General features: G+C 59.0%; 6 protein-coding genes across 6 annotated transcripts; 2 read left to right on the top strand and 4 right to left on the bottom strand.

The window, feature by feature from the left end:
* Positions 1–454: 454 nt before the first annotated feature.
* PAN0_003c1787 (RWD-domain-containing protein) lies at positions 455–1,354 on the bottom strand (the record flags this gene model as incomplete). Its single annotated transcript, XM_014802745.1, has 1 exon — positions 455–1,354. One exon carries the CDS (start codon positions 1,352–1,354, stop codon positions 455–457), a length of 900 nt encoding a protein of 299 aa, XP_014658231.1.
* Positions 1,355–2,129: 775 nt separating this feature from the next.
* PAN0_003d1786 (RAS-domain-containing protein) lies at positions 2,130–3,129 on the top strand (the record flags this gene model as incomplete). The annotated part of the gene is made up of 4 exons (XM_014802744.1): positions 2,130–2,169; positions 2,259–2,339; positions 2,425–2,602; positions 2,688–3,129. The coding sequence occupies 4 exons, from the start codon at positions 2,130–2,132 to the stop codon at positions 3,127–3,129; spliced, it is 741 nt and encodes a 246-aa protein (XP_014658230.1).
* A 211-nt stretch (positions 3,130–3,340) lies between these two features.
* PAN0_003c1785 (uncharacterized protein) lies at positions 3,341–4,417 on the bottom strand (the record flags this gene model as incomplete). The annotated part of the gene is made up of 1 exon (XM_014802743.1): positions 3,341–4,417. One exon carries the CDS (start codon positions 4,415–4,417, stop codon positions 3,341–3,343), a length of 1,077 nt encoding a protein of 358 aa, XP_014658229.1.
* Positions 4,418–4,797: 380 nt separating this feature from the next.
* Positions 4,798–5,717, bottom strand: PAN0_003c1784 (rossman fold oxidoreductase; the record flags this gene model as incomplete). The annotated part of the gene is made up of 2 exons (XM_014802742.1): positions 4,798–5,588; positions 5,678–5,717. 2 exons carry the CDS (start codon positions 5,715–5,717, stop codon positions 4,798–4,800), a joined length of 831 nt encoding a protein of 276 aa, XP_014658228.1.
* Positions 5,718–6,255: 538 nt separating this feature from the next.
* PAN0_003c1783 (DEAD-domain-containing protein) lies at positions 6,256–7,947 on the bottom strand (the record flags this gene model as incomplete). The annotated part of the gene is made up of 1 exon (XM_014802741.1): positions 6,256–7,947. The coding sequence occupies one exon, from the start codon at positions 7,945–7,947 to the stop codon at positions 6,256–6,258; it is 1,692 nt and encodes a 563-aa protein (XP_014658227.1).
* An 843-nt stretch (positions 7,948–8,790) lies between these two features.
* On the top strand, positions 8,791–10,518 carry PAN0_003d1782 (uncharacterized protein; the record flags this gene model as incomplete). Its single annotated transcript, XM_014802740.1, has 1 exon — positions 8,791–10,518. The coding sequence occupies one exon, from the start codon at positions 8,791–8,793 to the stop codon at positions 10,516–10,518; it is 1,728 nt and encodes a 575-aa protein (XP_014658226.1).
* Between the last annotated feature and the right edge of the window lie 160 nt (positions 10,519–10,678).

Here is a 10,678-nt window from a genome sequence, read left to right as displayed (position 1 = left end):
ATGGAGCAAGTTGGTGGAGAGATGGAGAGTGTGTATGATGAAGGGTCGGATGGCGGTAACCGCGTTTTAACGACGCGGATGGAAGATCCGCGTGCGGGGAAGCGGAATCGAAAGCGGCGGCACGAGCGGGAGCCACGAAAGGGTCCAAAGCGGCGTCCTCTCAAAAATGGCCTGATGCGGCCACCAAATACAGTCTGCAGCCACGCCCGCACACTGGTCAAAGCGCAATCAAAACCCGGCAGCTGGCCGCAGTGCGGTTATCTCGCTCGGCCCGATCGATCCAACAAGCGAGCGAGCGCTCACTCAAGGCCCGCACGGTAGCGCGAAAGTGCATTTGTGCGGGAATGGTAGATGGATTCTATCTTTGCAATGCATAAAAGTACAGCAGCCATATCGGCAACGATGCGGGAAGGGTGGGAGCTGGATGTGGGGTGCAAGCCGGGATGGGCTCGACTCAGGCATCGTCCTCGTCGTCATCAAAAGCGAGACCGTCGGTGCGTTGTTGGAGCTCTTGTTGCTCCTCCTGTTCTCTCCTCTCCCTTTCGCGCTGCTCGCGCGTGTAGAGGCTCCAGTCGACCTCCTGTGCCTCTTCGTCGACGGCATCGTCGTCCTCGAATGTGCCGCCCTTTTCGAAGAGCTGCTTTCCGCTCGGCTTGACCTTGCCCTTCTTGTAGTCTTCTCTCTCCTTGGCTGACATCTTGGCCATCTTGGCGTCCTCTTCCTTCTTTTCCTTCTCCGCCATCTCGGCCTGGAACTTGACGCGCCACTCGGCGAAGCGTTCCGGCGTGACGGCGGTGCCGCGGAACTTTTCCGCCTCGGCCTCGATCTCAGCCTCACGCTTGGCGCTTGCCTCGGCTTCGATTTCGGCGACACGTCTTTGGACGAGCGTGGTGACGCTTTCGCGAAGATGCGAGGCGAGCGTAAAGACCATAGCCATGCCTAGTGATTCTGCCGCCACTTCGTCAAGGCCTTGTTGGAGCTCGGTGACTCCGGGGCTGTCAGAGTTCGATTCCTCTTCGGCATCGTCGTCGTCAGATACGACAGGTCCGAGAACGCCCTTGGTATCGCGGAGCACGTGAATCGACATGTTGGGTGGTGCATCGGGATAGTCGGGCGTGTACTGGATGTGGAGCGAGAGCACGATGGGCGAGGGCGAGCCATCTTCGACGCTCTCTGTTGGTGCTTGGCCCGGCTCGATGCCGATGGAGAAGAGCAGTGGAAGCACCTCTTCTTCGGGCTCGATGCGGATGTGCAGCTCCTCGACAGAGATCTTCTCGAGCTCGTCGATGTAGATGCTCTCGAGCACCTCGAGCTCTTCCGCCAATGTCGCCTCGTATTCTTCCTGCGACGGCATGGTTCCGATGGCGTGTGACGACTCCCCAGTCGTGTGATGATGGCAGAGCGGATGAATTCCGATAGGGTAGCCGCGTGAAGTCAGCAGAGATATGCTGTCGAATCGACTTTGGCCGAGCAGAAGAAGTGCATTTCATCGTTGGATTTGCGGCTGACTTCCGAGTTCCAGGAGGTGCTGCTGCGTTTGCCAGACTCGCGCGAAACGAGAGGCACAGCGCTGCGAAAACTGGGAGAGCCGGGGCCGCTCCCGAAAAATGTGGAAATCGTGCAGCTGAGTTACAGAGCGTTGGTCTGCTGCACGCGAACCCTGAAGCCAAAGCGAGGCAGCCGAGTGCCGCGTGAGCTGGAGCAGCTGCTGCTGTTGCTCGGTTGCCGTGAAGCGCTGGGCTGCCGCCTATCTTTTGGCAGCGCGAGCACATGCAGGCTCCACTTGCAACGATGCCACTTGCATATCCACACGCCACACTTGCTCTCCACCACTCCACCCTCAACCTTGTCATCATCACCCATCGCTGCCATAACCTCGGCACGCAACACCTCTCTCAATATCGATCGCCTCCGGACACTTTGCATTCCCGACTCAGCCCCACTTTGCACCACCAACACTATCAGCGGCGTCGCTTTCACAAACGCACACAGAGGGGACCCCACTCATCCGAGAGAGCTCATCAACTAGCCCACTCGCATTACACCATTTGACTACTAGGCCGGAAGCAGCTGGAAGGACACACGGCTCGTTCGCGACCACTGTGCAGCACTGCGCTTCATCTCACGCCATGGACGACCAAGCATCGCTCGAGATGTCGGCGGCATACGGTAAGCTTTCACCGCGTTTCCTCACTCGTCCTGGCAAGGGATCCGTGCTCACATCACCTGCATTGCCCGCTTGCTCGCTTCGCCCGCAGACTTCCTGCTCAAGTTCATCATCATCGGCGAGGCAGGCACAGGCAAATCGTGCCTGCTGCATCACTTCATTCACAACCAGTGTACGTATCATCCCTAGCTGCGACACACTCCGTCACCACGCCCTGACCAAAGACGCCATTACCACGCTGCTTCGTTACACCACAGTCAAGGACCAGTCCGCGCACACCATCGGCGTCGAGTTCTCGAGCCGCCTCATCAAGATCGGAAACAAGAGCGTCAAGCTCCAGCTCTGGGATACCGCAGGCCAGGAGCGCTTCCGATCCGTAACAAGGAGCTACTACCGCGGCGCAGCAGGTGCGCTCCTCGTCTACGACATCACAAAGTTCGTGCTTACTTACGATGCACTCCGGCGTGCAATTCATGTACTGACCACTTTCCTGAACCTGTTGCACGCATTCCATCTACAGACGATCCACATTTGAGCCGCTATCGCGCTGGCTCACAGACGCGCGTGCGCTGGCGTCGCCCGATCTGGTCGTCGTGCTGGTGGGCAACAAGACAGACCGCGGCGACGACGAGCGCGAGGTGGGCTACCTCGAAGCGAGCAAGTGGGCCAACGAGAACGGCGTTCTCTTTCTCGAGACCTCTTCCATGACGGGCGAGAACGTCGAGGCGCCATTTGCACTCGCAGCAAGAAGCATCCTGCTCGCCATCGAGTCGGGCAAGCTCGACCCGGAAAAGGCGGGGTCAGGCATTTCATACGGCGACCGCGCGCTCAGGAGGGTCGGCAGCGGCAGCCGATTCAGCTTTGCCGATATGGACCCCAGCACATTCCGCCCACAGAGGAGAGGCGGGCCAGCACTACGCATCAAAGAGGCTATCGGCGATAAGATGGGTGGCTGCTGCTGATCGCAAGCCCCTTGTCGTTGACAATGTATTGATCGCATTTCTAGGTGTACCCCGACCCCGAGCATCGTCGCACGTCTTTTCGCATATATACCAGGTCACCGCTGCTGTCAATTACCACAGGCTTTCATTGTTCAAGGCTGCGAGCTAGCATTAGTCAGAACGAGACTCGGCCACATGTAACGGAATCTAGCAAGAAAAGAGGGGGGGAGGGTTAGGCCTTGGTGGCGGGATCGGCACGGGCAGCCTGGGGCTGTTTGAGCTGGTCGACAGCGGTGTCCTTGGCCGCATCGCTAGGGGTGATGAGGGCGCTGCGCATGGTTTTGACAAACGTGTTGTAGTCGGCGAAAGCCTTGTGCGCGGTAGGCGAAGTGGGGGTGTCGAGGTGGAGCTGGGCGAATCGGGCGTCCTGGATACCCCAACCGCGGTGGCTGGCGACTTTTTCGATGGTCTTGTGCAGCACAGGTGCCTTCTGCTTGATGATCTCCTTCTTGGTAACCTTGCCCAGTTGCTGGCTACTGGCAGCCTGGACCTGGTCGAAGAGGTGGTTGACGTCGTCGGCATGGAAGAATGAGCCAAGCATCTCGTCGACCGAAATGATGCCATCGTGGTTGAGATCACGAGCATCGCTAAAGGCGTTGTGCTCACCAGAGATCTCGGCGGTATGAACGTTGCCCTTGACCTTGGAGCTCGAAGAAAGCGAGACCGAAACCTTGGTCGAGGTGGTCGGGAGGGCGGTGCCGGATTCGAAAATGTCCATGGTCCAGCTGATGTTTGACAGCACTCCAGGGTGAAGCGAAGCAGCAGTGCCGGAAAGGATCTCGTCCACGTCGAACGATGACAGTGCGCCGCCAGAGTGCGAGGCGATGACGAGCTCGGCCTTGTTGCGCATCATCAGTCGCATCGCCTCGGCATGCTGCAGCGACAAGGTGGCATCACTGTCCATGCTCAGCTTCATGCCCGGATCCACCTTCTTCTCCTCGGCCAGCGAGGCGGGATTGTCGGCCTGGTCCGGCTTCGCTGCTGGTGCATGAGCGACCTTCGCTGCGTGTGCAGGAGCAGCCTTCGCTCCGGGTGCTGGAGCGTCCTTGGCAGCTGGTGCAGGAGCGTCCTTGGCTGGCGGTGCAGGAGCGGCATTCGCTGCGGGTGCAGGCGCAGCCTTGGCTTCCATACGAGCGTGAAGCCTGACCATCTTTCTTGCGCCTTCTGGATGGGTCGCCACAGCGCCATGGCAGACTGCAAGCACAAGGGCCACGCAGGCCAAAGTGACGGCTTGAGATGATGCCTTCATGGTCCTCGCGTCCAGCAGTATAGTTTCGCTCGATCGGTCCAGCAATCGTGGTGGGGAGCGACGTTCCACAGCAGCCTGAGATGCATTTTAAAGGCTGCATAGGGGTGCTAAGGGAAAGGCAGGTATCGCTTAGCAATACGAGGCCTGCGTGTCGCCCGCCGAAATGAACCGGGGTCCACGCCACAACGACGGTAGGTGGGCTTAAAGAAGCCACGGTTGCGTCCGACTCGGTCATGAAGGCGATCCTCGCTTGCCGCACCTACCCGCCACAGTTCATCAATGTGCCCACCAAGCATCCACCAATGACATCGCACGGCAAAAACACCTCTGACTGGACTGACAATGCTTTAATTCGCCGACGACAGTTGCATGCTGATTTTCTACCATGGAATGATGTCGTTCTTGTAATCCCTGAAGGAGCCGTTGTCGCCCTTGCCCAGACCACCCACGACGTCGACCAGATTCTTGGCTGCCTCGCTAGCCTCGAACTGGCCTTTGCTCTTGTCGAGGGGCTTGTCGCTTCCCTCGCCGCCGGTGAAGTCCTTGGACAGATTGCTGCGCACGGTGCCCGGGTGGAGCCCGACGGAAATAGCCGGAACGCTTCGCAGCTCGAGTTCCTTGGACAGCGTCCTGATAAGCTGGTTCAACGCGGCCTTGCTGGCGCGGTACGAGTACCAGCCGCCCTTGTTGTTGTCGCCGATCGAGCCGACCCTGGCACTGAGACTAGCAATCACGCAGAGGTCTTTCGGAAGCACGCCCTGGGCAACGTCATCCGACTGACCCTCGAGCATCTTCTTGGCCTCAGCACCCCGCGGGACGAGCGGCACAAAGTGCTTGAAGCCCATGAGGTGCGAGAAGGTGTTGACGGCGAACGTCTCGGTGAGATGGTCGTAGGTGATCTGCGAGAGGTTCTTCTCGGCATGCAGAATCCCGTTGATGTTCCACAGCGTCTTGAGGCACGAAGAGCCGAAGCGCGACGAGACCTCGGAGGCGACCTTGTCGTAGGACTCTTCCGACTTGATGTCGAGCGAGAAGGTGTGCAGCCGCGACGAGTCCAGCGAGGAGTCGCCGGAGAGAATCGCATCCTTGGCGCGAGAAGCATCACGCGAGAGCGCAACCACTTGCAGCCCAGTACGCGACAGGTACTGCTTGGCAATCTGCGCGCCGATGCCTGTTGGGTCGGTCCAGTCGCAAACAATGCAAAGCCTACTGTCAGCTGGAGGTTCACGACTTTCTCCCTGCCTGGTCGATACAACTTACCGCTTCCGGTGCCCTGGATGATGGCGACGTTGGGAGCCATGTTGGAACTGTGATTCGAAGATTGGTTGAAAGCGAGATTCGGCGAATGTTCACAAGTGTGTGGTGTCTAGTGGATGTGTGTCGGGTGTATTTGGTGGTTCTGTGTGTAGATGCTTCTTCTCCCAGCAAGGGGTAAGATCCCCATGAAGACAGGCAGGGCCGATTCCGACGAAGCAGCGGTGACAGCACCCTTACGCTAAGCTGCTGCCCAACACCGTCTGCAGCTGTCAAAAGTCAGCTGCATCTGGGCATCTGGCGCAGGAAATTCGCGATGAGTGGGCAGTTCAGGGTCCTCCTTTCTTCGCTTGCGGCGGTCTCATCCAGTCGCGTCATCTCACAGCTTCCAACAACCTCCACAAGAGGCACCGCACATCACGCCCTGCCCCTGCTCCCTCTCCGCCTATACCGGGGCCATGTCAGTCAATCTCACAAGCCTTCAGACGACTGGCTCGGATGATCAAACGAGTGCAATAGTCATGACCTCTACATAAGTACAATTCAAACGGATGCAAATCTAGGCGTGCAAAGGGATACACAGATTAGTCGTCGTCAAAGGTGATCTTCTTGGCCTTGCCCGGGACAAGCTCCTTGAAGTGGTCGCCGTAGCTCGAGTGCGTCTTCTTCTTGATGGTGGTGGGGAACTTGGTGAGATCGTCGGGGACCTTCTGGTCGGCATCCTTGAGCACGCGGATAAGCTCGCCGGCGTGCGCCTTGTCCATCTCGGTGAAGAAGGTGAGACTCTTGCCCGTCTTGCCACCTCGACCGGTACGGCCGATGCGGTGCACGTAGTCCTCGATGGTGAGCGGGAAGGTGTAGTTGATGACATGCTCGACGTTAGGGATATCCAGTCCACGCGCTGCCACATCGGTAGCCACCAGCAGCGGCGTCTCGGCCGATTTGAAGCGTTCCAGCGACGCAATGCGCTCGTTCTGGCCAAGATCGCCGTGAATACCCGACACCTTGAAACCACCACGGCGGAGGGTCTGCTCGATGCGCTGCGCCTCCTTCTTGTACAGCGCAAAGATGAGGATCTTGTCCTTGGAGCGCTGTGCGTTGACCGAGCGGAGGAAGTCGTTGAGTCGGCGCTCCTTGGCATAGCCGTCCGCGAGCACCTCGACCGTCTGCTCGACACGTCGGTTCGCAGAGAGCTCGTCTGAGCCCACCGTGACACGGACGGGGCCGTTCATGAACGACTCGGCCAGTCCACGCACCGCGGGTGGCCATGTGGCCGAGAACATCGACGTGTGACGGCCCTGCTCGCGCGACTGGCACATGCCGATGATCGCACGGATATCGGGCTCGAAGCCCTTGTCGAGCATGCGGTCAGCCTCGTCCAGCACCAGGTAGGTCACGTTGGACAGATCCAGCGATCCATCCCTGGCCATATCCAGCACTCGTCCAGGCGTGCCCACCACGATGCGAACGGTGGGGGTCTGATTGAGCAGACGCACCTGCTCCTGCTTGGACACACCACCGTACAGGCAGATCATGCCGATACCCATCGACTTGCCCAGCTTGGCCATGTTCTCCTCGGTCTGGATGGCCAGCTCTCGCGTGGGAGCGACGACGAGCACGTTGACCTGGGCACCCTTGGCCTTCTTCTTACTGCTGCCGTCGAGCACCTTGTGCTTGGTCACGAGGTGCTGCAGGGCAGGCAGGCCGAATGCGAACGTCTTGCCCGATCCCGTCTCGGCAATACCGACCACGTCCTTGTTCTGAAGCAGCACTGGCCAGCAGCACGCCTGGATGGGTGTGGGCGTGGTGAAGCCCTGTGCGTCGAGCGTCTTCTTGACAGCAGCGTCGATCTTGCCATCGAGCTCGCGGAAGTCGACCATGGGCAGCGGCGGGCGCTCGTTGGACTCCTCGGGTGCCTCGATGGTGATGTTGTTCGTCTCGAGGAACGCACGTGCTGCTGCTGGGTTGGTGGGTGTGAACGCCGCAGCCGAAGTAGAGGCAACGGGAGCCGGAGTGGCAGCGGGAGTCGACTCCACCGAGGTAGCGGCGCTTGCCTTGGCAGCGGCCTTCTTTGCCTTCTTCTCCTCCTTCCTACGCTTCTTGGCTGCCTTGTCATCTTCAGCATCGCCAGCGCCGTTCGAGTCCTCGTCGTCCGCCTGGCGCTTCTTGCTCTTCTTGTCCTTCTTGTCCTTCTTCTCGCTCTTGTCCTTCTTCTCCTTCTTGTGGACCGACTTGACTTGGTCCTCAAGCGCCTTTTCTGTGGTGCTCGTCGTCATCTTTGCGTTTGCTTTGTGGTGGAGAGAGACGGTGGTGTGAAAGGAGGACAAGGGGCCCACTGCTGGGACTCGACTCGGACTTGGCTCGTTCGGACCCCCGCGCCTTCTTTGAATTCTTCTCAAAATTTCCCGCTGTTCGCATTTTTCCCGGCAAATTTTTGGACCCTGCCCGATGGAGAGCTTCCGAATCGGAGAGGCGGCCGTAGCGGATCGGCGATATACCCGGGCTCGATGTCAGACACGGCACTCTCTCGATTCTCCACACAAAGCGAGGCCACGGGAGCACAGACGTCACCAGCTTAGGCGAGCAGATCCTCCCTGACCCTCTGCCTCCTTTCGCCGGCCACCGAGTCTCGTGGCCTCAAGCTTGCCCGTCATGCCGCCTTGTCGTACGCCGTTAAGCGAGGTGCAAAGTTGCGCCGCCGCATCGGCTGGCCGCTGGCTGTATCATGTCGAGCTTTTCCCGTGGTGCCTCCACAGGCCGACAGCTCCTATGCAGTGAACCCGTTGCTGCTGCCTTTGTGCGCCTATGTAACGAATCTTGTCCTCACTCATCTGACATTCCGGATGCTAGCCTCAGCTCAGTGCGAGCAGTCGGCTTAGAGATCTAAAAACGCGAAACCCTGTCCGAGGCATCCCTGACATGCTTGGGTGAGCAAGGTCCAGACTCGGCCATCTCCCGTTCGTTGCTTCTTCCAGCAAGAATCGCTTCGGAACCTTGGTTCACCGAGATCAGGATAGCTTATATACCCTAGGCCCTGGCAAACGTCCGCCATGTCGGACCTCCCCCTGTCAGATGCTTTTCGACGAGTGTTTGATTGGACAACTTCAGCGGCAGACAAGATGTCGTCCTACTCCAGACATGCTACTGGCCACCTCTTCGTGCCAGGTCCGTCGACGAGGCCGCTACCCATCTGGGCAGCTGTGGTTCCACCGCTGACCTACTACGTCGCCCTCTTTCTACTACCGCCATTATCCTCCAAATCGTTCTCACGCCCAGTGAGGAGAGCAGCCTCGGCAGTACGAACCGTGCTGGCTTTGGTCTCCATCTACACGTTTGCAGCACTCCCGTTCAAGTACTTTTATCCTGGAAGCGCGATTCTTACGTACCAGCTCGGGCTCGTTGGTCTCTACGGTGCCTCCCGCGTGCTCGATATCTTCTTCCTCTCGTACCCGCGCATTCCCCGCCGTATCTTCATCTCGCCAGCGGGAAAGCGCCCGGACGGCAAGGGTGCCAACATCGTGCATCCGTACACGTCTGCGAGGAACGAAACGTGGAAGACCGAACCGCTGCCCAAGAAGCTCATCTCGTTCGACCGTGCGTGGTGGGCTCTCGACCTCATGATTAGCATGCGAGGCATCGGGTGGGACTTTGCTTCGGCTGATGTTCGCCACGATTCTCACCCCTGGCAGCCGCCATCGTCTGCACAGCTTCGACGAGCTTTCTTTAAGCTGTTGCCAATCCTCGTTGGATGCATCTGGACGATCCACAACCTGCATCCGAAGCACCTCTCTACCCTGAATCCGACCATCTTGGATCTGGATCCGGCCAGGCGGGTTCTGTTCGTCGCGGCGACCGGCATCTCGCTGTACACGCTCTTCGACTTTGGCTACACGCTCACGAGCGCATTTGCTCTACCAATCCTTCACGATGCCGTGGTCCCTGCCGTCTCGTCAAAGGCCGTGCTCAAGAGCAACCGCAAGACAATCAAGGGAGACCGCCTCAAGCAGCTGCGCGGTGCGAAGGGTGGGGGAGATGATTCCGAGACCGAGACTGAAACGGAGGACGAGTCGCCGCTGGCGTTGGAAGCCAGACAGATGCAGCACCAGCAGCTGACGCTGCGCAACATCGACTTCTTCCCGCTTCTCAATCCGGCTGGATACACGCAGGCTACCACGGTGAGGAGATTCTGGAGCTATGCCTGGCACCGTCTCTTCGGACGTCCCTTTGGCGTCTACGGTACGCTTCCCTTCACCTACATCGCCTATCTGATGGAGGACCTGTGGCAAGGCAAGCTCAACGACCCAAAGCGCAAGCAAGCGAGACGAGAGATCTGGCCCTCGTATCACCCTGACCCCATGCGCGCGCTCGAGCGCGGCAGGGCAGACTGGGCCAAGGTGCTGGGAGCTTTCACAGCGTCCGGCTTCATCCATGCGGTCTCGGAACGCGCTGCACTCGGCGGAAGGATCGCTGTGCCCGTCACCAATATCTGGCTCGAAAGGGCCCATGCCAGGGGCATGGGTCATGAGCTTCGTGCGCACCCGAGCTTGGCAGCTGTAGGCATCTTCAAGTGGAGCCCACTGCAGTTTGTACCGCCCATCTCGGGAGCGGGCGAGTTCAGCTTCTTCTTCCTCAACGGTGTGGCCGTGATCTTAGAGGGGGCGGTTGCGCGGTACGTCGAAAAGACGAGGAAACGTTCCAGCGCCGGCGGCAAGTACTTTAGCATGTGGTACGACCGCCCCATCTCGATCGTCTGGACGCTCACGGTGCTGCTATTTACCGGGCAGGCGTTTGTGGAAGGCTGGATCCGCAGCGGCATCAGCAGAGAGATCGGCCTTGTCCTTAGCTGATTGAAAGATCCAAAAGCTGTAGCAAGAGAATTAGTGTGTATGCTGTATGTACACTCGCCTTGTTGTCATTGCATTCGCATCATGATACCGTGAACATCGCCGAGCATGTGCAGTCCGAGAAGACCTCCCCGACATGATAGTGGCATGACGATGTGTCGAT

The sequence above is a fragment of the Moesziomyces antarcticus genome, assembly GCF_000747765.1.
Source record: "Moesziomyces antarcticus DNA, scaffold: scaffold_v10003, strain JCM 10317, whole genome shotgun sequence".
NCBI classification, from domain to species: Eukaryota; Fungi; Basidiomycota; class Ustilaginomycetes; order Ustilaginales; family Ustilaginaceae; genus Moesziomyces; species Moesziomyces antarcticus.
The sequence above is the reverse complement of the archived record's forward strand: the minus strand, read 5'-3'. Positions and strand labels throughout refer to the sequence as shown.